This window comes from Cyrtonyx montezumae, unplaced genomic scaffold (assembly GCF_038088225.1).
Source record: "Cyrtonyx montezumae isolate F1298 unplaced genomic scaffold, pur_monq_1.0 scaffold_4, whole genome shotgun sequence".
NCBI lineage: Eukaryota > Metazoa > Chordata > Aves > Galliformes > Odontophoridae > Cyrtonyx > Cyrtonyx montezumae.
The window spans coordinates 490,732-514,598 of record NW_027072045.1 but is presented as its reverse complement, the minus strand read 5'-3'; the positions used below and the strand labels follow the sequence as shown (position 1 = coordinate 514,598).

Here is a 23,867-nt window from a genome sequence, read left to right as displayed (position 1 = left end):
CCCCCCAGATGCTCTCAGTCCTATCCTGGCTTTTCATCTCTGTTGGGCAGCACTGGAGGTGGCCGCCCCTGTCTGCTCTTTTCTCCTGACAGATGCAGGAGTTTGTTCTTAGAATGTAAATCAGTTTTTATTATGTTATTTTTATTTATTGTCATCCTGTTATTGCAGTGCTCTGTCATGCTAAGCCCCCTTCCTAGCACTTGGACAGGAGTAGTGCAGCTCTGTAGTGGTTTTGATTATGAATCAAGATGAACATCATTTTTATCTCATTAATAAGGTTGGTATTAAGGAGTGTGGGAATACTGCTCCAAATGAGCAGTATTTATTGTATGAATTAAATGAAATTTGGGAACAGAGTGTTACTTCAACCCAGAAGTGTGCTGACAGTTAAAAATGCATCTTGGAGGTGATGGCTGCGTTGTCTGCCTGCGGTTTGCCTTTATCTAAGCGAGTCCTTTTCTAGTGGAGCTCCTCCACGAGGAGCTGGGGGCTGGAGCTGGACGGCCCTCAGCAGGATGCAGCACGGGTCAGGCTGGGAACGACCTCCAGCATCCTGGAGTCCAACAGCACATGTCAGCGTCTTCTGTGCCGAAGTGCAGATGAATGATGAGAAGTGCTTACAGTCAGTGATGAAAACGTCATGCTCTGGACAGCAGTGCCCGCAGTAGTGCACGCTGAGCTCCAGCACGTGCCTCGTGTGCCCAAACCCCGCGCGCAGCTGCCGTGCTCCTCCCCACATCTCACGTTCCTCCCTCCCTGCAGGTGGGTGAGAAGATGTAGGCGCGAGGAGCAGCACCATGTCGAGGAGGGGCAGCAGCCGTGCCAGGCCCGACGCCCTGGCTGCCCTGCAGGCTGCCAACGAGGAGCTGCGGGCCAAGCTCACCGACATCCAGATCGAGCTCCAGCAGGAGAAGAGTAAGGTGTGTGCCCTTCCCTCTCGGCAGCGGTTATGCTGGGGCAGCCTGCTCCTTCCACAGGGACTGACCTCCTGTATGAAGTGAGGTGACCCCTTCCCAGTGCGGTTCCCCCTGCACTACAGCACGAGGCTCCCTGCTTCCGAACCCAGACCCTACAGCCCTGCAGAGGTGGGCATGGTGATGTGGGAGGGAAAAGCCCCAGCAGACACACACTGCCCTGTGTGCACAGAACTTTGTTCTCCATTTCCCCATTAATCTGCACCATAATTTGGCATTGCACGCTATGATTTTAATTCTTCAGGAAGTTTCCAAAGGCAGCACACACATGTTTTATGTTATACACATGTTCTACCAGTGATCGTGTGCTGAAGCAGAGTTCAGAGCTTTAAGACCAAGGATCTTTCTGTCCTTCCCGCTATCTTCCTCTGCCCTTCTTAACACACGGGTTCTCATCGTAGCTTCTACTGAGTTCCTGCTATGCTTTTAAGCTGAAATATCATTTGACCCTTTAGTGGTCTGGTACACTGGTTATTTGCAATGCATAATTCATCACTGGAGAAGCATCTGATAAAATGCAGCTCTTTGGGGCTTCACAGCAGCTGTCAGCAGGCTGCACCTCACTGCGCACACACATTCAGGTGCCCGAGCGTGTCCGGGGGATGTGGCAGGAGGGCTCCTGCAGGTACCCAGCTGGAAAGTAAATGAAGGCTCAGGCTTCTCTGCAAGGTGCTGGCTAATTCTTACACGTGTATTAAGCCTAATTCTGCTCATAGCTTGTATTGCCGTCACATTAGGTTGGTTTCTGAGCATTTGCTTCATGTAGTGCTTGGATATTAATGCTTAGTTCACTTGGGTTTTATGCTTCCTGCAGAAATTTATTGTACTTACATGTTAGGTGATGCTTCTAGGACACCAAATCAGGCAAATTAAAGTCTCTGAGTCTGCAAGGGATTATTAAAATATACAGATATTACCACTTAGGCTGACTTCTTGAGAAAGACAAGCTCTACAGAGCTGTCAGGATTCCTTCTCCTCTGTTCACAGATTACTTTCTCCCAGTGCTCTGTAATGTCACAGCTTTTCCTTCGCAGCTGCAGTGTTTGGTTCTGTAGTGTGCTCTCAATCCTAGGCATATTCTTAGCAAGGAAACCTTATTGTGTCACCATAGGAAGACAAATGCAGCTTCAGTACAAAGAACTGACCTGACCTTTTTTTCCCAGTAAGTAATCATAACATACTGAATATTCACTTCCTAATCTTGGCACTTAAATGTATGTACAGTCCAATCTGATAAACAACTCTGGGGCAGAAAAGAGAGCGCATGGAATTGCACTCCCTGCCCCTGAGCAAACCCGCTCCAAGGAGAGGGTCATGTATGTGAACACACAAAAATCCATTGCTGGGAAGGCTCTGCAGTGCAGTGTCCTCACTGTGCTGCTTCCACCAGGGGGGTATTTTCCCCTGGGGACCCCACCACAGCCCCAGAGTCCAGCAGCACCACGAGCATGTGGGCAAAGAGCCTTTCCCACAAACCGTGAAGGCCTTTTCCCTGAGGAAACATTACTGCACAGGGTTTTGTAGTGTGCACTTTGTAGAAGTGAGATGCCTCGAGAGGAAATTCCTATTTATTGAGTGTACAGCATGAAGGCAGGGGGAGCAGTGAGGTTGCTGAGGGATGGCTCTGATGCTGGAGCAGCCGAGGTGGAGCCTGCTGGTCCCATTTGTACCCAAAAGCTCTTCTGAAAAGGCCTCACAAAGCACCTGAGATAGAGCACTTTGTACTTCTGCGTCAGTAGCACCATCTCACTGGGCTAGACTTTATCTCCCAGGCACGCAACGTTAGGGTCTGAGACAATGAAGTGACCCACATCAGTCTTAGATTATCTCATAATTTCTGGTCATCACTTTGTTTTCCACGCAGGTCAGCAAGTTGGAGAGAGAGAAGAATCAGGAGGTGAAGCAAATCAAAGAGCACGAGCAGCACAAAAGTACAGTGGTGGTGACAGAGCTTAAAGTCAAACTTCACGAGGAGAAAATGAAGGAGCTGCAAGCTGTTCGGGAGGCACTTCTGAGGCAGCACGAGGCCGAACTGCTCAGAGTAATAAAAATTAAAGACAACGAAATCCAGAGACTCCAGGCCCTGCTGACGGCCGTGCGCGACGGCGCTCCCGACAAGGTGAAAACCGTGCTGCTCTCCGAGGCCAAGGAGGAGGCCAAGAGGGGCTTCGAGGTGGAGAAAATAAAAATGCAGCAGGAAATTTCGGAACTGAAGGGTGCTAAGAAGCAAGTGGAAGAGGCTTTGACTATGGTCATCCAAGCTGACAAAATTAAAGCCGCAGAGATAAGGAGCGTGTACCACCTGCACCAAGAGGAAATCACCAGAATTAAGAGGGAGTGTGAGAGAGAAATCCGCAGGCTGGTATGTGTTGTTATCTGCATCTATGTCCTTACTAATGCTTCTGTTGCTGATAGCAATTACGGGAGGGCTAGATGAATGAGGATGGGCAACCAAACTTCTGGAGCATACTCCAAATCCGCTTTCTGTTTGCTAACAGTGATGTCAAAACGTCTTGTTTTAAACCTGCTATAGGACGTTTTTGTGTGCAGCTTCCTTTTACCTCTGTCAGTGCTTGCTGGAATGGGTCATGCCCCTGCTGTGCTAGGGGAATCCCACAGAACAGCCATGCCTTTGGCCTCCAGCAGTCTTTCATCCCTCTCCCCCTCTTTCCCCACCCTTTGTTCCTCACTGACCAACTTCCATCCCTCCCTTTCCTCTCTGGTTCCTGTACGTATTCCATAACAAGCTTTATGCAATTCCAAAATGCTGTTTCCTCTGCACACTGCAGTCCTGAGCCCCACAGCCTGGAGGTGATGGCCCCACACTCTGCAGGGTGCTCAGGAAGAGTTTTCCCCTCTGTGTTCCCCCTCGGTGGCTTTCCCCCAGGGCAGACGGTGACAGTCGTGCTTTGGAGGCTCCATCTGAGCCTTGCTGCATCTGTCTCCATCATCTCACCAAACCATTTGAGCCTCAGGTACAACAGTTCGGATCTCAGAGGCTACACACCAACAGCTTCAGAATACAAATCCAAATTCCTTCAGTAATTTGATAATTTGATGCCTCCATCTTTTTGGGCTTGCCGCGTTTTTTAAGGTATGCAGTGTCTCAGGATAAACCCACAGATGTCTCTTCCAACCCATTCTCACTGGACTGTAATTAACCCTCAATTTAGGAAGCTAAACCCAAGCCAATTAAACAGCAAAACAGCAGCCCCACATGAAGGCAGCGTGGCCTTGCTCTGCTGAACGCCCTGCAGCACTGCACAGCCATCCACTCTCTCAGACTCCACATTGCTTTTTTCCCTCATATATTATTTTCTTTTGAAGAAGAGCATATTAAAATAATTTATAACCAACTGATCTGTCGACGCTGTTCAAATATCCTGCAGTGTAAGTAATTCTCCTCTAAACACACACTGCCAGCTGCATTGATTCGATGCATCACAATGAAAGGGTGGCTAACGTACATCCTAAATAAACTTAAGGCATTGCAATAAAATCCATGCTAATGGCCTCTAATGGCGAAGTTATAAAATAAATATGTTCTTAGTTATAAGGAATAGAGTGATTGACTGTCATGTTTTCTAAATTGCCTTTGAAAATCAAACATTTTTTTTTATTCCTGCTTCAATGAATCAGGTTATCTAACCGTGCTAATTAAATTACACGATGCCATCATTTTACCAGGCCCGAAGTGCTTCCTGGATGACGTTAAGCACTCTCTGTGCCGTTGACTTGGCCACAGTTGGTTTCAATGGAGCTGCTGGCACCTCGCAGGGGAGGGCCGTGATGTTCCTAGCCCGTGTTGTGCTCCGTGGAAAACTCTGTTCTCTAAGAAAGAAAAGCACTTATTACTGAAAACCAGTCTTATTTTCCTCTTTGGGATTGGGGCCACCAAGAAGTGCTGTCCCTGCGTCTCATGCCCACAGCACACAGGAGCAGCCAAGGCTGCAGCAGGCACGCCCTTCTGCCTGGGGCTGCCTTCACATCAGGGCTTTAGGAGCTCCCTGACTCATGCAGGGTGCACTATTCTGTCATTTTAACAAAGAGAAGTGACTTTCAAGCAAAGTGCTGTTTCTCTCCTTGGAAAATACTGCTTCTTTTATCTTCAGAATAGAGCAAGATAAATTATATTCATTCACATGTAGCTTTGCAATGATATTAACCCTTCAACACAAGATAATCCTATGAAATTATCTATCTGGTAGGTACAGTTTTCCATTCTCAAGCTTTTCGTTTCCATATTTGCTTCAAAGCACACCTGACTGCTCTGGCTCAGCTGCAAGATGCATCTGTGCATGTCCGGAGAGAGCGTGTTTGGAAAGGGAGTTCTCATTGCTTGTCCACAGAGGGGCACAGCAAACCCACCTGAGCTGCTCCTGGCTCAGACCAACGTTCTTCTGAGTTTAGTAAACTTTTGTTTCAAACTTTCATTCATCTGTTTCAAAGCAATTCAAAACGTCAGGTACAGGAACTTTGATAGACTCATCTGACGCCAGCCCGCTTTGCAGGGCTGGATCTGAGCCTGCCCATCACCACCCACGTGTGAGCGGGGGCACTGCTGGGCACGCAGCATTCCCTGGACACGTCACCAACATTTGGCTTGGTGAGGTGTGGCTGCAGCTCAGTCTGTCTGCAGACAGGACCCTTCTCTGGCCAACGCTGAGGCTGAACCATGCTGCTGAGTGAACCGGAGAGGGTAACGCGTTGTACTCTGCACAGGATTAGGTTTGCATTACTGGTATCAGCTGTGCTCATGGCTGGCACTGCTGCCAGAGCCTCATCTTCCTCTCCTCTTAATGTCTGTGATGCGAGGAAGAAATGTGCTGCACCACACTCTTAGTGAAATGCTTCCTGCCTTTGGTACTGCTTCCACGCCGTTTCACCTTAATAGTGAGATAGCATCGAATTGTTTTATGTGATTCACGAATGTGAACTTCATCCTAAGAGAGGAAATGTGACCACTGATGCGTCCTCAGCTGTTCACCACGTCTTCTTACAGTTTTTTTTCTGGAAGATAAGCCACTGCTGAAACACTGTGTTGCAAATCCTTTGCGTTTTCTGCTGCTTCTTTCTTCCTCTCAAGGTGATGATTGTGCAGTACCATGGCTTTTTTTTTCCCACAAAAACAGCAAGAACCACCAACATTCTGCCTACTTTAAGCAAATCATCCTGGGTTGGTGCATTACCTTTTCCTTTATGGGTCCATATTGATCTCTATTGATCTCTTTGCACATTGAGGTTGTGGATGTTCCCTCCCTGGAAGCACTCAAGGCCAGGCTGGATGGGGCTGTGAGCAACCTGGGCTAGAGGGAGGTGTCCCTGCCTGCAGCAGGGGCTGGAAGTGGATGATCCTAAGGGTCCCTTCCAACCCAAAGCACCGTGCGGTCCAACGATTCTGGCTATTTAGATATTTGGCAGAAGGACCTCTACAGACACCTCTGAGCCAAAGTTAGCAGATCATTGCCTCAATGGCAATTCCTGAGAACACCCATACTAAAATGCACCTGCACAGCTCTGCTTTGCGCCATTTTACAAAGAGAACCTGTACTGTGCTTGTTCCCAGACGGCGGCTTCTGTGGGGTTCAGGGACAACGTCCTTGGAGAGATGTGTCAGTATGCTGTGCTGTTTTTTCCCCAGGCTTTCACATTATTTTCCAGGTTACAGACAAAACCAACAAAGAGCTACAAAAGCATCAAATCCCATCTTCACGTGGCAAAATGTTCTCATTTGAGTGGGTCAGGTTTTAAAACGGTCCCTTTCAATTGAATGTGTAAAGTTTCTGAACTGCTCACATCCTTACGTGCCCAGGATGTGTCTGGAAAAGCCAGCAGATGGCTCAGGGGATGTGCTTTAGCCATTGCTTGCTCCCAGAAGCAGCCCCTGGAAGCACAGCTGGCCACCCAGGGGTGTGTGCACGTAACTAATGAAAGAAATCAGTATTAAGAAAATAAAAACTGTTTTGAGCATTGAAAATGTTCAATTTTTAACTTCTTTCTTTTAAAGTTAATTGTGAACCCTTTTTTGTGTTGTTTTTTTTTCCCCCTTTTACTTTTGCTGTTCATTGAAGTGAAGGGGGTGCTCTGAGGCGGTACTGGCAGTGCGGGTGATCTCCTAATGGCTGTAATGAAAAACCTCTGAGAAGTCGGGATGGGCTCCGGAAGCACGGTGCTCGGGGGTTACTGAGGCAGCGCTGGGTTTGTTGGCTGCCCAGTGCTCCTCGCTGCTGTGTTTGCAAGAGGAGGGTTCATCTTCGTGCCGAGGGGTTCTGTGGCAGTGGTTGGGCTGTAGGGTGCGACGTACGGCCGAGCTGCTGCATGTGTGTGTGATTGTGTTCTGTTCTCCTTATAGATGGAGGAGATTAAGTTTAAGGACAGAGCAGTCTACGTGCTGGAAAGAGAGTTAGGGGTTCAAGCCGGGCATGCCCAGAGACTGCAGCTCCAAAAGGAGGCTTTAGATGAACAACTGTCCCAGATCAAAGAGTCTGACCGGCACCTGGGCAGCCCCAAGCGGGAACTTCCTTATGCAAGTGGTGCAGGAGACGCTTCAGATCATTCGGGAAGCCCCGTAAGCACTTTCACGTGGTTTCACCTAAACAAACCAATGACAATGACCAAATGACCACAAATGACAGAATCTTGATGAGTGCACTGCGAGCATCAGCTTTCCCATAGTAACCCAGGGGAGATGGAGAGGCATTGATTTCTCGCTCTCGTTCATTAGCTGAATGTTTACGATTGAAAACCGAAGCACATTATGGGAGAGCTTTTGCTTCTTTGTCAATTTGTTTTCCGGTTTCCTTTGTTTGTTTTTGATACCGGGGTAAAAAATCTTCATCTCCTTCTTCTTCCCTTTCCTTCCCGTACCATTTTTCTACCTCCTGCCTTAATTTGACCGTTTGACACCAATTCTTGCCAACAAATGATGCAAATGCTTTTCTAACCAAGTAATGTATGTGTGCTAGCTGTTGGAACTGCTAACAGTGTGCGGTGCAGGCAGATGTGCACGGCCTCTTCATGGAGGGAGAGGGGCGAGGGTGACTGGTGCCTGAGCACGTGCCCCGGCCCCACGTCCCTCCATCCTCACGCTGCCACGTGCACTTGCTTTCAGTGGGCCAGAAAGCAAATCAGAACCCTGTTAACCTCCTCTTTCCTATCTCTTTTCTACAACACCATATCCCAAACATTAAATTGTAGCCACCTTTTCACAGTGTTTGTTTTTTAATTATAACAATAGCACCTTTCTGCTTTTGTCTTGATTTGCTAACAGTACAAAGCTTCAGCTGACTGACCTTGTATGTCTCACGTATGCCAGTTTTCCTCATTGCTGATTCTCATCAAGATTTCTTTTGCAACAGCCTTAATTTTCCCAGTAGAAGTGTAAATACTCACACATGAGCAAAGCGACCTATTTTGTTCTTTATTCCAAGCCTCTCCTGCACCTGTTGAATGAGGAATCATAGACCTTCCCAATGTGCCACCGGGACTGAGAGCACTGATTCACTTGTTTTGATTTGTGCTCAACTTCTGCCAAACATCAGAATAAGCACTAGAGAAGGAAAAAATAGCACGCTGTGCCTGTAAATAGACATAACTTTTCTCTGATTCTGAATGAGAACGCCTACCTGTACTTCTCGTTTATAACTTAAGCATTTTCACTCAGATAAAGTGCTCCCCCATTTGCTTTATGAGTGACCCTACAGAACCCAAAGAGGGCCACAGCTGTATGGAAGAGAGCTTATGCAATGGTACAATTGCATGGATTTTCCCCATCTGTATGTCAGTACTTTTAATACCATCTTCTTAGAACAAAGTCCTCGGAGTGGGCGACGTGTCTGAAACACTCAGTTCAACAGTGGCATACATTGGAAACATATTTTATTCTTTTCTGTTTCCAAGTTCAGCATTTGTGACTCTGTATTTGCATACACATACTTCTGCATTTGCATTCTTTGTTCCATTTCCACTCTTGCCTTTCCATCGGTCCCATCTTGCAGCTCTCAGTGGTCAGTGCCGCTAAGGCGTAGCTTCCACTCTTCCATCCCATAGTTTTGCAATATTTGGATTCGGGATAAGAAAGAGGTTGAGCTTTGAAAAACGCTGATACTCCCCGTGCACTTACGAGCAGTTATTTGCAGTTGATCTTTGTTTTAGGAACAGCAGTTGGATGAAAAGGATGCCCGGCGCTTCCAACTGAAAATCGCCGAGCTGAGCGCCATCATCAGGAAGCTGGAGGACCGCAACGCGCTGCTGTCGGAGGAGAGGAACGAGCTGGTGAGCAGCACCACTTCTCTTCTGCTGCCCGTTAATGTCTGTGGGACATCCACAGGGCCCTGTAGGGTGGGGTAGAGGAGAGTTCAACGAGTCGGTGCTGTCAGCGCACAGTACTTCCCCGAGCAGCTAGACCAGCCAGGCAGCATGGAGGACCTCACCCTCCCGGGGCTTAGGTTGGACTACTTGGCTCTCCTATGTTTGGTGGTGCACCACACTAATAGCACCGAAATTGTGACATTTTAATGGCAAGAACCATTACAGTTGCTTTCAGTAAATACATTCCCCATGTGGTATATCTGTTGCACACTACACGAACGAGGAGCGATCCACTTCCCAGTGGGCTATACCAAGAGTTTCCTGATAGATTCTGCTGTATATAAGGAGAAAATACTGCTATTATGGTAGCTAAAGAAAAAGATTAAATTATTTGATAATACATAATTGCTCCTGAGGTGTCAGTGCTCGCTTGATTTTCCAGTTAAAACGTCTCCGAGAAGCGGAAAGTCAGTACAAGCCCATCCTGGACAAAAACAAACGCCTCAGCAGGAAGAATGAAGAGCTGTCACACGCCTTACGTCGAATGGAAAATAAACTGAAATTTGTGACGCAGGAAAACCTAGCAATGGTGAGTCGGAGGAGGCAGCACTGGTGGCCCCAGCCCCCTGAGTGCCTTCTCCAGCAGGAGAACAGCCCGGGATGTGGGCCGAGCCCAGGGGCAGCTGTGAGCACAGCCACTAGATGTGTGCATTAATAGCTGGGAACGGGAAGGGCTGGATGCAGCTCTTTGGCAAAGCCTCTGGATCAGTTCCTCTTTTGCCATATGGGTTTCTTTCAGAGGCAAAGAGCAGGAGCAATACGGAGACCGAGCTCCCTAAATGACCTCGACCACAGCCAGGAAGAGAGAGAAGTGGATCTCCTGAGACTACAGATCATCGAACAGCAGAATATCATCGATGAGCTCTCCAAGGTAAGATGGAAGGTGCCACAATGACACGAGGCCAGCTGAGGGCACCTACAAAGGGAGGGAAGCCCCAAAAGGGCACGTCTGGGGGGCTGTGCTCGAGCGGGCACAGCAGCAGAGGAGGCACAGCTGGTGTCTGTGTGATCTGCAGTCTCTGACCTCAATCTAGGTTATCTGCAGCACGGTGTCTGGGCACAATCCTTTCATCCCACAGAGTGCTTACACAGCACAGCCGCTGCAGTACTCCCAGCAGATACACCAGTGGCCAGATCCTGCACCAGCAAAGCCAACTGCCCGGGCTCCAACAGCACCAGGCCTGAGATGGCCACTGCAGAAACAGGGGTGTCCTCCAGCACCGTGCTTTGCTTTTCTCTTCTTTGTTAACTTGTGCTCAGTCTTTGAATAGAGCAGATGAAAATGTTTCACATACTGTGATCAGACCACACTCCTCAGGAGAGATGTGTTTGTTTTATTTGGGAGCTGTTCTTTTTATACACTCTTACTGAAGTTATTTCTCTCTATTTTTTGTTAGACCCTGGAGACTGCTGGCTATGTGAAGAGTGTCATGGTACGTGTGATGCTAATCTTTACCCTCATCTTTTTGCATACTTTAAATTGCACTTCATGAAAAGCACACGAGGGACATTTATTGTCAGTTTCCTCCCTCTCTGGACAGCAGAGTAACTCAGCATCTGTCCCAGTGCCATTAGCAGTGAAGGCCCGGCCAGCAGTTGTTCTTTGGACAACAATGCAGTGCCAGTACGGGGCAGAGCTCTGCCCAAGGACACCACAAAGGACAGCAGGGTTGGCTCGTCCCAGCGATGCAGCACACGGTGCCCATCTCTGGGACAGCTCTGCCACACTGCAGGGATGTTTCCAGGCAGACTATCCCAGCCTTGCCTCGCCATATCCACAGCACCTCCCCAAGCAGGGCCCTGCACAGCTCATCCCTCTGCTTTTGGTGGTGAAGATTTCATTCAGTTTAGCCACCAGTATTTACCAGAAGAGGTGTAGTGTTTTGCTTTCTGTCGCTCCGTGTGCAGCAGAGCTTATGTTGCTAAGCAAAAAGCAAGCTTCTGATTTTCTCTGTCAGGAGGGGCATGCTGTCAGTGTCCCAGCACCAGCACTCCCTCCAGCAAAGGGCTGAGGTGGGGCAGTGGGAGAGCATCCATGTAGGCACTCACTGGCTCTTCAGCTCCAGTGTTTGCTTGGATGTGCTCTCCAGAAGAACAATAATAATCAGCACAATAAAAAATTAATAGCACCCTATGAAGAGAATTGTAATTACCAGCAAAGAGAAAAATTGGCTGGCAGCAGTACAGGCTGAACCCTGACTCAACAGTCACTGAGAGCTGCAGGTCCCTGTGGAACACAGATGGCTTTAGCTTGGGCTTGTTGTCCATGTTGGCTTTGGGCATGCTTACTGCAAACAGCCTCAGTTACCCGAGCGGTGTGTTTTGTGTGGTTTGGGCAAGGGCATGCGCAGAGCGGTGCCCGTGTTTTGCTATTTGGATTTCTATGAGTACAAAAAGCATTTGACAATTGTTTAGTGCAAACTCAGAAAATGTTGGAGCAAAATTAACACCTGTCCAGCACTGCCAGCGCTGCTCTTTGGTTGCCTGGGGACTATGAAAACTGCTGTGGTTAACTTAACTAAGTGCTCACTGTAAGCAGCTCACGTCTGTGTCTGGCTCTTTCAGGAACGTGATAAGCTGTTAAGGTTCAGGAAGCAAAGAAAAAAAATGACAAGAATTCCTAAGGTAAAAGAAAAAGAACTAAGGTTGGTTTGTGATGGGCACGGTGGGCACAGCAGGGGGAGGAGCGGGGTCTGGGAGCAGGGTCCTGCTGCAGGCTGGCACAGCCCGGGGCAGGGCTGGGGGGGGTCCCCCAAGGGGTGCACACATGAACCCCATGAGCTGCAGGGTGTGGAGAGCTCCCCTGCAGCCCTGCCCAGGCCAGGCTCGGTGTCTGAGCAGGGGGCAGCGTGCGGGGGCACACTGACTCCTCTCTCTGGCCAGAAGCCGGTGGTGGAGACGTTTTTTGGCTACGATGAAGAAGCCTCCTTGGAGTCCGATGGTTCCTCTATCTCATACCAAACGGATCGGACGGACCAGACCCCGTGCACTCCTGATGATGACCTGGAAGAGGTATTCGCAGAGCTGCGCGGTGATGTCTGGGTGGTGCGTTTGGGCACTGGACCCTGCTGTGAGCGTGCAGTGGGAGTCCTGGCCTGCTCCTGTCTGGTCAGCTCCGACAACAAAATGATGAACTGGCACTGATGTCGCACTGGGCACGGTGGTTAATGGTTCTGGGTCTCAGGTGTTTGGTAACTTCACAGCTTTTAGCCAAACTGGAAATATTACTATCCTAAGAGCACTGGATCCACAATGGGTCTGCAGAGGGGAGGTCCCACGAGCCCAAGGAGCTGAGCACCCCAAGAAAGGCCTGCACTCATGGAGCTCTCCTGCACACAGCTCTCCTGCAGCCCAGTTCTGCTCTGTCAGCCAGAGCTCAGCACGATTGCAGCCATGAGCAGTGGTGCCTGTGCTGCCCCAGGGCTCTGCATCCAGCACGGTGCTGGGGAAGAGCTGGCTCCCTGCGATACTGCAGGGATGTGGCTTTTCTGGGGCTCTGAGCACATGGAATGGAGGAAAGGGATTGTTTCCAGCACTGTGCACGGCTTCCCTACCAATGCACTCCCTGGTGTATGCCAGCCCTGATATCTGTTCCTCAGCTTAACGAGAGCCTTGTAATGAACACAGCTTCCTAACAGTGACAGCAGCCATCGCAGGCGGTGATGGCGGCAGTTCCTCTTCTGTCACTTTGTCTGCTTCACGAGTTGTAATTAGATCTCTTGGTTATGAAAGCAAAGCTAAACAATTCATATTTCTATCCGAAAGGATACACGAGTGGTTACCAGGTGCGTGCTGCACCACAGGAGGCTGAAGATATATTTCAGAGCCCATTTATTTTTCACTCTTCTATTGCCATTCTCCCCTGTGCAGATAGCTCTGAGTCACGCTGTCATTTCATCTCATGTTGAGTGAAATGTTGCAGTGAGCCTGACATGGAAGCACGCAGTGCTGGGTGCTGTGAGGAGGGGAAAGGAGATGAAAGGTGCTCTTCCTGTTGGTGTCTCCATTTCTGCAATTGTTGTCTCCAGATTTGTGTTTTAATGAGCGAGTGAGATGTCAGGTGTGGGTTGGTCTGCAGATTGGATGCTGATCGTTGGTGCAAGAAAGCTGTGGTTTTGCCTTTAAATGTGATGGCTTCTCCTGGTAAAGTAACGTAGGGTCATCCAGCCACCGGTGTGTGACTCAGATGGAAGTCGGGGGAAATGTTCTCCTCTGTATACATACATACTTCATTTTATTAAGGTGCATGCCAGAGGTGTTTACTGGACAGAAGAGAAATAGTGTGAGCACACAAACAATCCTCAGCACTGCACTTCCCCAGTCTGCATCCTATGAGCATAACTTCGGCACTTTTGCAGGATTAACAAAATGAGCAACTGGCACAAATCAGGTTTGTTTTCAACCATTTCAGGGCATGGCCAAAGAAGAGACAGAGCTGCGTTTCCGGCAGCTGACCATGGAGTACCAGGCCCTGCAGCGCGCGTACGCCCTCTTGCAGGAACAGGTCGGAGGAACATTGGATGCAGAGCGAGAAGTTAAGGTCTAAATGGCTTATATTACATGCACTAAAGGGCTGTCGTGGTGTGCTCCTGTACCTCCTCATACCTCCTCACATCGCAGGGTGCCAGCTGCCCTCCAGCACCGGGCTGAGCTGCGGGAGTGGGGGTCCCAGCTCCATGTGCATGGTGGGAGGTCCCCCGGGGTGGAGGGGTCCCCTCTCAGTCCCCCTCCCCATCCCCACCCCCTCCCTCCTGCCCAGCCCCGCTGCAGCCCACACTGCTTGCTGAGGGGACTGCAATGAATGCATTCTGCTGTTTTCATCTCTGATCAGATAAAAAGAAATTCAGACAGTTTTTTTTTTTTTGTTTTTTTTTTTATGGGAAATCCTTGAAATTAAGCTCTCTTTCTATAAAAATCCAGTCTGGGTGACCTTAAATACATAATGCCTGTTATTCAACTCCTCTGGATTCCATTAGATTATGTGATTCTTCATAACATTTTGAAGGACGATAGCCCCAAAATTCATGTCCTTATTGAGGGCTCCACGTAGCTCTGCCTGCCTGCCTGGATCACACGGCCACACGGCTCCACTGCCTCAAGTGGCATTTCCTTATCAGATCTAAGACATTCTGGTCATGAGGAATCTGCTCTGTGCTACAAGGACGTAGTGTGTCACCTAGCTGCTGGAGCACAGAGCACAAGGGAGAATGCAGCCAGCAAGGGACAGGCTCTGCTTTGAGCTGGCAGTCCGAAGCCTGAGAGAACCATGCAGGCAAAGCAAACAAAAAAGGATCATCTTCATCTGTAAATGACAGGATAAAGAGCAGATAAATGGTCTGAGAGAGGTGTTCTAAAAACACAGTATTTGATGAGTAAAACAGCTCATGACAGCTACATGAGGAAGGGCACTAAGTGCACAGGGGGCAGAGCACGCTGCCAGTGCAGTCTGCTGCATCCTGCATCACTCCTTGCACAGGTTTTCATGGCGAGATGAATCCATGCATTACCTTGCCATTGTCACACCCCTCGTCCTGGGGAGAGGAGGGCTGCCTGCTGCACCCTGCCATGGTGTGCTGTAAGAAGCTGTCCTCTGCCATTCCAGCACCTACCCCTGGGATGCTGTTCTCCTTCAGTCTTGAAACCATTACACCACCTCATAGGCTTCTTTTTATAATGACTAATGCTGCATGCTTACCCCACCATAGAACTTCTAGAATTACTTGTTAAAAGCATTTGATGTTTTGTTTTCTGTATCTGTGTTAGCTTTTAGAGAAAGTTTGATTTACTTATTTATTTGTGTGGTGTTTCGCCCTCCTCTCCTACAGACACGTGAGCAGCTCCAAGCAGAGATACACCGATCCCAGGCTCAGATAGAGGACCTGGAGAAGGCCCTGGCAGAGCAGGGCCAGGTAATGCCCCCCAGCCCCCACCCCATCCCAGTGCGGGGCGGGCGGGGGGAGTAGGAGGGAATGATGGCCGTTCTCTATCAAAACATTTGTGTGTGTTACAGTAATTTCATCACCAGCTTTCCTTGTAACTCCACAACAGTTTGCTTTGGTGAAGGAGGGATAAGAAGGGAAAGCTGCCAGAGCTGAGGGGGGGAGGGAGTGCCCAGTGCTGTCAGCGGTTTTCCCCATGTCCACAGACCTGTGACTGCATCCACAGTGACCGAAACGTAACAGGAGCAGGGCAGCTGGGCACAGCCCTTGGAAGGAACATCTTTTAATCTGAAAGAGCTCTTTTTAGTCATTAGAGTTCTTATATCCCATTGATACGCCATGGACTTGATCAAATCAGATGGAAAAGTTGCTCCGCTGTATCACAGGTGGTAACAGTTGCAGATTCCCGTGCCACATCATTCTTCTCTGTGTGTGTGATTTAACCACGCGCTGCTGTGTTTGTGCCAAACACTGCCAGCTTTCACCCATGCTATCCACCATCTGTGCTTCCCAGGACATGAAGTGGATCGAGGAGAAGCAAGCGCTGTACAGAAGGAACCAAGAACTTGTGGAAAAGGTGCCCAGTGCCTCTCCTGGCATTATTCACATAACATCTGTTGCTTATAGAACATGGTACTAACACGCACTGCCTCTTGGACAGATAAAACAAATGGAAGCAGAGGAGGCTCGCCTGAAGCACGACGTGCAGGATGTCAAAGACCAGAATGAGCTCCTGGAGTTCAGGATCCTGGAGCTGGAGGTGAGCTGGTGCCGCAGGGCTGTGCTGCTGCCCACACCGTGTCACCGGGGCCGGGGCAGCACGGCCAGGCCTGTCCTGCACCGCCACACTGCTGTGACACCATGCACGCAGTGTGAGTGCTAACGGGAGAAGTGCCCCAGTTATTCCAGCACAGGGGCTGCTCTGCCCGGCTGCCACAGGCAATCCTGTTGCAGTAACAACAGCACAACAATCTGACACTCGTTGTTCTTTCAGGAGAGAGAAAGGAGATCGCCTGCCATCAACTTCCACCACGTTCCCTTCACGGAGGGGAAAAGCCCTCTCCAGGTTTACTGCGAGGCAGAAGGAGTCACAGTAAGGGATCCTCACGTCTGCTTCTCCTTTCTCTTAATCAAACACAACGCTCTGTTCTGACTCCTGCTTTTCCATTCCTCTCTCATTAGGACATAGTAGTGGCAGAGCTGATGAAAAAATTGGACATTTTAGGGGATAACGCCGTAAGTGTATGTTCCTTTAATATATTGTGCATGCTTTGGTATGCATTGTCCTCACATTTATTGTAGCAAAGCTGCTTGGGTTGCACTGGCTGAGGCTGCCTGCAGCATGAGCACTGAGCTCGATGCTACGTGTTCCCTGGCTTCCCAAGCTTTTTGTTGACAGCCTTCCTCCGAGTGCCATGCTGATCTCAGCACCACGGCACTGCTTTCAAATTGCCAATGAATGTTTCAGAAAATACTCTGCCATTCTGGCTTCTGTGCTTCTTTCTTTTCTCACCGCTGCTCACGCACGGTTTGTTCTCTGCAGTTGCTTCGCATTTCCATTTTAAGAGCATTGTGTTTTGTCTAATACCAAAAGCACTTAAATGTATGCAGGACGTTACGCAGCAAGTTGCAACAGCGGTAAGAGAAGAAGCAGCAAACAGTAAGAAGTCTGAAAGTGTTTCTCCCGTATCAAAGTGATTATGTGCACACACATCTTATGTATACCCACACACGTGTGTGTGGCAGTGGCACTGCCTGGGGCACGTGGCACTGCCTCTGCTCCGAGCACTCAGGCCAGCACCTCTCAGTGCCCCACTCAGACCCACACCCTCTGCCCCTCCGAGCAGCCCTGAAGCCAGGAGTTAGCAGAGGAATCAGAAGATACTGAAGTAACTAGCAACGTTTACTGCTGCTGCAATTAATGGTGCGTGTGTTGGGGTGTGAGCAATAAAAGCATGTGTGTAAACCCAAGCACTGGTGAGTGAGGCTGACCCTGGGAAAGGCAGAAAGATAACCCCTGCTCACCTGTCAGTGCATGCGGGGCTGGAGACGATGCTGGCAGCTCATCCCGTGCCCAGGGGTCTCCTCCCACCACTGCTGAGCAGCAGTGCACTGTTGCAGCCTTGTGCCCACAGTCACACCTGTTGTGCACACAAGGAAAGGCCAAGAGCTTGTGACTGCATCTCTCCTGACAGCACATCCAGCAAAGCTCAGTTTTGTGCGGTGCAAATGTTTGTTCCCTGCTGGACAAAAATGAGATCTGGTGTCTGCATCTTCTTCCTTAATGCTGGAGCTCTACAGGAACCAACAGCCTGTATGACCACCAGTTAGTTACAGCTGTTTCTACAACAGTTACAGGGCTACTTTCACTTGCCTTAGTGTATCGTTGCTTGGATGCGTTTGATTTCAGATTTATCTCACCCAGCAGTGGCCCGGTGGTGGGTTACTAGCCAGGCGCTGGGACTTGTTGTAATTCTGCTCTGCTCTTGTGCAGAACCTGACCAACGAGGAGCAGGTCGTTGTCATACAAGCGAGGACAGTTCTCACGCTGGCTGAGAAGGTAATGGCCGTGCAGCCCTGCACTGAGCCCCGCAGAGCTGCTGCCTCAGGAGACGGGGAGGAATCAGAGGGCGGTCACCAAAGGCCATGATTCCCTATGGGACACTACACCTGCATGGGTTCTTGTCAGAATAAAGAGACAATCCAAGCCGTGTGCACAAACTATTTTAAATATTTAATTAGGGAAACGTTAGAGAGCAAATGGTAAACTCTGAGTGAATGCTTTCTTCCATCAGTGGTTTTTATGAAAGTGGAGTCACAGCAGTTCCACCCTTCCCCTTTCAGCTAGTGACACTAACTGTTTGTTCCAGCGAGGCTGAGCAGCCCCAGCTCCGCACTCAGCCCTGCTCTCTTTGTGTGCACAGTGGCTCCAGCAGATTGAGGTGACCGAGTCCGCGCTGCAGCAGAAGATGCTGGATCTGGAGAACGAAAAGGTACGGGAACGGGCAGGGTGAGACTGCGGGAAGGCAGGAGGGGCAGGCACAGCTCTGACCGCACCCCCCTGTGTGCCAGGAGCTGTTCAGCAAGCAGAAGGGCTACCTGGATGAGGAGCTGGACTTCAGGAAGCAGTCCTTGGACCAGGCGCACAAGGTGAGGACCGCATCGTTGCCCTCCTGTATAGTGTGTGGTGTGCTGCCTCCAGAAATGCTCTCTGCTCATGCCACTGCCGCTCATGGAGGGACCCGAGGACTGCATGGGGGAAGTGCTAAGCGAGTCCTCTGGGCCCAGATAGCATAATGAGCTCCTTATGGATGGTGGTCCTTGGGTTTGTGTGGTCCGTGCAGGATTAGGACCTAAACGTAAAGTTATGAAACACAAATTTAGCAGAGGCTGTAGTTCATGACAGTGCTTTTCTTTCTAAGACAGATTTTAGCCCACACTTCTTCTCAGATCTTAGATTATGGTCCCTGCCAGCAAAATACTGATATTTGATATTATGTGATTATGTGACAACTGAAATGAAGCCGCAGTTAGGTGAGGTCCGTTGCACACGCTGACTGCTCCTGTGCCATTTCAGCACCTCAGCCATTCCACTTCCTCCAGTTAAAGCACACACATAGTCATGGAAGACATAGAGGCATACACTGACCTATAGGTTCAGCCTACTCTTTTGTTTTCCTTTAAAACTTGAGGACAGTTATGCTTCCTGAGAAGCAATGGGTTCTTATGCCCCCGTTTTGGAGACCCGTTATCTACTTGGAAGTCAGACCACTTGGGAGAGCTTTCAGTACACTTTCTGGTCCTGTGGGAATGACTTCAGCCTGGTTTGGCAAAATGCTCAGCTTGGTGCTCCTTATCTGCCACTCACACGGAAGGAAGGAGCATAATGGAGCGAGCTTTACTCCGTGCAGAACCGGCTGAGGATTATCTGCACTTCCCCATGTTCTCAGGCAGCACAGTGGCTTTCCTCATGTGCACAAATGTGGGCTGAAAGCAGCCAGAAAGCTTTGTCCTTCCCTGCAGTTCCAACAGTAAAAGCCACTTTGATTTGTGTAACTTGTCCCACGTCCATGTTCCCTTTGTGCTCCCCAAGACGAGCTGCTGCTAATCTCCCTGCAGCCACAGCCAATCCGATTAGCAGCCGGAACCGCCACGCTTGTTGCATGGTTTTCTCTCCCTTGATGGCTGCTGAATATTTTGCTCTAGGAAATACTTTGTCACACACAGTACAACTGCCCTGAAGACAGTGGATTTCCCAGTTCTTTCCATTTTCTTTACAACTCAATACAATCAGAGAGGTATAATTGTGTGTAAGCAAGGCGTGGGGCCCACAGGTGCAGCACGCTCCCAGCAGCAGGGTTTTGTTAGGGCAGTTAGGGTCAGCCAGCTTGCTGTGGTTATTGCTACAAGGGGAAGAAGAGCCTTCTTGTATCTCCCATCATGACCTTTCCTGCAGAGAGACAGCAACAGCTACTGCTGGTCTCACCTGTGTCCACAGCTCTGATGTGTAATTCTTTGTGATTCCTGTAAATACAAATATAACCCTGTCCTAACTCTGCTAAGTCATAATAAGAAAACAGCAACAGCCACCTCAGGTGGAGTAGATGGCTGGATCCAGCTGCATTATCACAGCAGACATCTCTGGCATTTTCCATCAGCCCAGAGGCTCCAACCACACTGTTTTGTCTTTTCCCTCTTTCCACATGTCTGTCCACCAACTGCAGGAAAGCAGGAGCTGACAGCCATGTGTTTGGGTGAGCCACGCTGCTCACAGCCCCGCGCCCAACGCACTGCCCTGTGACAGCTCTGTGCTGCCCTGTGCAGGGCTGAGCACACCCCCTCCACCTCTCTCCTCGTCTCACAGGGGAAGGATGACCAGTTCCCCACAAAACCCTCCCACGGCCCGTGACCAGGTTGAGCTGACAGCCATATATATTATTTTTGATTAGCAAATTCTGGAATTAGAAGCCATGCTCTATGATGCCCTGCAGCAAGAAGCTGGAGCCAAAATTTCCGAACTTCTTTCAGAAGAGGAGAAAGAGAAACTGAAGAGTGCAGTAGAGCAGTGGAAGCGCCAGGTGATGAGCGAGCTGAGGGAGAGGGATGCCCAAATCCTGCGCGAGCGCATGGAGCTCGTCCAGCACGCCCAGCAGGTACGTGCCTGCAGCAGGCAGGGGCACGCGGGGCACAGCAAGCTGCACACAGCCCCTGCAGGGCTGCACCACGGGTCTCTGGTGCTGGGGCCAGGCTTGGTTTGCCTTGGAGCATCCCCTGGAATGGCATTCTGCTTTTCTTGGGTCTGTCACATGTGGAGCGTGATGCTGCACTGAAAGGACTCGTATACAGCTTAAAACACGCATTTGTTTTTTAGAAGAGGTCTATACAAGTCATATCCCTGAGAACAGTATGTCTTCTGGGTACATCTGTGTTTGGTTGGTTAATGTATTCTTCTTAAATCTTAAATTGAACAGAGAATCAAAGAGCTAGAAGAAAGAATTGAAGGCCAAAAAAGACAAATAAAAGAGTTAGAGGAAAAGGTAAGGGAATGCAGATGGAGCGGCTGTGATACGATGTGTGTATGTCCATATCTTCATTCCATCTTTGCTAAGAAGATAATCTTGTAAAAACTGATGCTGTGAATAAACTGCCTTCTCACAGCTGTCCCCCTGTGCCCAAAGCTCCCACCCAAACCTCGCACTGAGGCAGCTCCCATGCACTCCTCCCACAGCTTCAGTTCTGGCCAAGCCATAACTTGAATCTGCCCTAACACAGCCCTCATGTGAAACCATCTATTCCCAGAGCAATTGTCGAGAGGGAACGTGCTCAGGTAGAATCACAGAAATGTACAATCACAGAATTTTAGAACTGTTTGAGTTGGAAACAGCCTCTGAGGACCGTCTGGTCTGGCCCCATGCAACAAATAGGGGCACCCACAGCCCATCAGGCACTCAGAGCACAGGCCCTACCTGGGCTGTCTGCAGGGATGGGGCACCCCCACCCTGAGCAGTGCCTCCCCACCCCACTGTGACACACTTCTTCCTTATACCATTCTGAGTGTCCCCTTACCACAAGCACAGTGGTTGCTGAGCTGAACTCTTGACAAAATCAAGCTCCAACCTTAGCAGCGCGTGCTTTTGAAGTATCAGAAGACCTCATCTGTCCTCCCTGCCCTCCTGCCCCAGGCTGCAGCTGGGCTGTAGCCCTCCATGCCCCAAGGGGTGCAGGTAACAGCCTGAACCCCACACTCGGTACTGCTTCCCAGCACAAAGACTGATTGCACTGTCTGTAACCATGGCTTATTCTCAGCTAAACACACTGTAAAATCTTACTCTCTCTCTTCTCTTCCATTTTTCCCTCTTTTCCCTCCCCTTTTCAGTTTTTATTTTTGTTTTTATTTTTCTCTCTAGCTTTCATTCTTTGGTCATAGCCCTTCAGGCCAAACACAGCAGGTAAGCACTGGGGTCCCGCTGGGGTCCCCCCCCTTCCCATGCAGCACAGAGCTCTCTGGTGCTGTGCACGCTGCCTCGGCTGCGCCGTGTGCTCTCCTGGGCTCCCAGAATGCAAATCCCTGAGGCCTTGAAATAATGTGTGCCCAAGGTGTTGCCAAGATTACCCTTCATCTCATGTAAATAGGAGAAAAAAGGCCAACCCGTTTGTGCCCGAAGCAGTGGCAGAGATTGCCACGTTGGCCATGGCGGCATTGGAAGGAACGGTGTCTGTTACTCATGGAAGCTGGTGGGACAGGATAACTCAAACAGATGTATACAAATACAAACCTTACAGAATTTTCGTGCATGTTATTTTTGAATGGATTTACTTCTCTTTGACCCGTGTTTTGATATATTTTCCTTGTTTCAGACCACTGATCAAGCTGGAGTTGCTTCTACTGTTGCTAACTGGAAGATGGCACTGGTGGCCAAGGCAGGAAAAGAGACACTGCAGTTTCAGGAAACCCAAATATATCTTGTATTTTGCTGCTGGAGATGGAGGAGCTTGCCCTTCTGACTCTTTCAGACTGAAGATGAACCAGGCTGTGTGGGACAGGTGGGGGCTGCACCACCAAAACCTCTGTCCATGCATTATCAAAAGCTGGAATTAAGCTGACAAAGAAGAAAGCCAAAACCCCCCTCCTTCTATTGACACTTAGGGGCTTTTTCCAAGGAGTCCTGTTTCTGCTGCTTGGAATAACTTTCAGTGGAAGTCCTCACTCTGCTGCTTGAAATAACTCGGCTTTACCTAAGGAGCAGTATACTAATTCAGATAAACTGAATACATTCTAGTTCCCTGCTAAGCAGGTAGAGAATTGCTTCTCTGTGGAAGTGACTATGTCCTGTTTTATATATCAGTCATTTATATTTGTGATTCATAGCTATTTAAAAGTCCATCTGGAAAGAAGTTTAAAGAGTCCCAGAGGAATAACTATAATAGCACAGGGTCTGCCCAATGGCTTGCTGAGCATCCCACAAGCCCAGGATTAGGGGAAAAACACGAAGCTCTGTTTGAACCCTTCGGGAAATGAAACTCTTTGGCTTTGAGTTTTCAGTACACCATGCTGCACAGCACGGTGACAAAAGTGGCTCGCTAGCTTAGAGTTTGCTATTGCTGAATGATGCTAAAAGGCTCAATGCTGTCCATTGAAGAGTTCCACTTGAAAAAGAGTGAATCTGAAGGCACGTTATCCCCAATCCCAATGGTGTGAGCTGTGGAAGGTGGCACAAGGAAAGAGTGTGAGGCCTGAGGCTGGGCTGGGATCCAGCAAAGGGAATCTTCTATGGCAACAGGTGAAGGAGGAAGAACCCTAAAGAAATCCCACCAATACTTTGCCAAATGGGAACTGCAGCCAAGTGTGCGAATCCGGATCCGCTCCTTAGCCCCAGCAGCACGGGCTGTGCAGAGGAGCTCTGCTCTCCTTGGAAGCACTGGGAGGAATGCGAAGCCAAGGAGCTCCGACAGGTAAGACAGGCAGACCCTTCAGAGCTGGTTTATTGTACAATCGTGTATGCTGTATGACACCCTCCGTAACGGCACGGCCGTCAGCCTGTCCCGCTCAACACATCCATGATAATAACGCAGAGAAAACTGGAATGGACTGATGACGCGAAACACTTATTAGTCTGGGTTTTAGCCTATAATTTGGGCACTGAATTTCAGTATGAGAGCAGCTGGGTTTTTTTCCCTTCAAATCGGCGCTCTCTCCCAGCAGCCGTCAGAAAGAACGACGGAGAAACGCGCGCGCCCTCCGCCCACGCGGGGCCGCCGTGCCGCCCTCCGCGCCGCGGGGGGGCGCTGCAGCACAGGGAGCGGCTGCGGGGCTGCGCGGGCCGCCACTTCCGGCCGCTGCGGTGTGGTGTCGCTGGGCCGCGGGCTCTGAGCGCGCCCAAACCTGCGGGGTTGTATTTTCAGTGATCTCAGTTTAATAGAGACAGCGGTGAATGAGCTGTGTTAACGTCTGGCAGGTGAATAGCGCCTGTTAAAGCCCTGCTGGGGGCTCCCCGTTCCCCTGCTGCCTGCAGGGGTCCCTCGCAGCTCCCTTGGAAGCAGGAGCTGACGTTAAACTGCTCTGAAGGTGGCACAGATAACACAG

The 23,867-nt window shown here is 49.7% G+C and overlaps 2 protein-coding genes across 6 annotated transcripts in view; one reads left to right on the top strand and one right to left on the bottom strand.

The window, feature by feature from the left end:
• The window catches only part of BNIP3 (BCL2 interacting protein 3), a 139,391-nt gene that overhangs the window by 30,953 nt on the left and 84,571 nt on the right, over positions 1 to 23,867 (bottom strand). The window lies entirely within an intron of this gene.
• JAKMIP3 (Janus kinase and microtubule interacting protein 3) lies at positions 798 to 22,951 on the top strand. Of its 5 annotated transcripts, XM_065746899.1 has the most exons (22): positions 798 to 920; positions 2,839 to 3,336; positions 7,327 to 7,542; positions 9,129 to 9,248; positions 9,727 to 9,873; positions 10,084 to 10,215; positions 10,742 to 10,777; positions 11,910 to 11,969; positions 12,231 to 12,356; positions 13,756 to 13,884; positions 15,170 to 15,253; positions 15,798 to 15,860; positions 15,945 to 16,043; positions 16,278 to 16,376; positions 16,466 to 16,525; positions 17,778 to 17,843; positions 18,208 to 18,276; positions 18,356 to 18,433; positions 20,233 to 20,436; positions 20,755 to 20,820; positions 21,691 to 21,732; positions 22,142 to 22,951. In XM_065746899.1, the coding sequence occupies exons 1-22, from the start codon at positions 798 to 800 to the stop codon at positions 22,286 to 22,288; spliced, it is 2,664 nt and encodes an 887-aa protein (XP_065602971.1). In that variant the 3' UTR covers positions 22,289 to 22,951. The 5 variants fall into 5 exon arrangements, with proteins under 5 accessions (XP_065602971.1, XP_065602972.1, XP_065602970.1 ...); XM_065746900.1 differs by lacking the exon at positions 7,327 to 7,542 and having other exon boundaries at positions 9,135 to 9,248; positions 16,466 to 16,519; positions 21,660 to 21,732; positions 22,142 to 22,218; XM_065746898.1 differs by lacking the exon at positions 7,327 to 7,542 and having other exon boundaries at positions 9,135 to 9,248; positions 21,660 to 21,732; positions 22,142 to 22,218.

Excerpts from the sequence above, each read along its gene's own strand:
- JAKMIP3 (XM_065746899.1), top strand. The coding sequence starts at position 798 with ATGTCGAGGAGGGGCAGCAGCCGTGCCAGGCCCGACGCCCTGGCTGCC. Across the intron at positions 11,970-12,230 it reads AAATGACAAGAATTCCTAAG|CCGGTGGTGGAGACGTTTTT; the intron begins GTAAAAGAAAAA and ends TCTGGCCAGAAG. Across the intron at positions 18,277-18,355 it reads TGGATCTGGAGAACGAAAAG|GAGCTGTTCAGCAAGCAGAA; the intron begins GTACGGGAACGG and ends CCTGTGTGCCAG.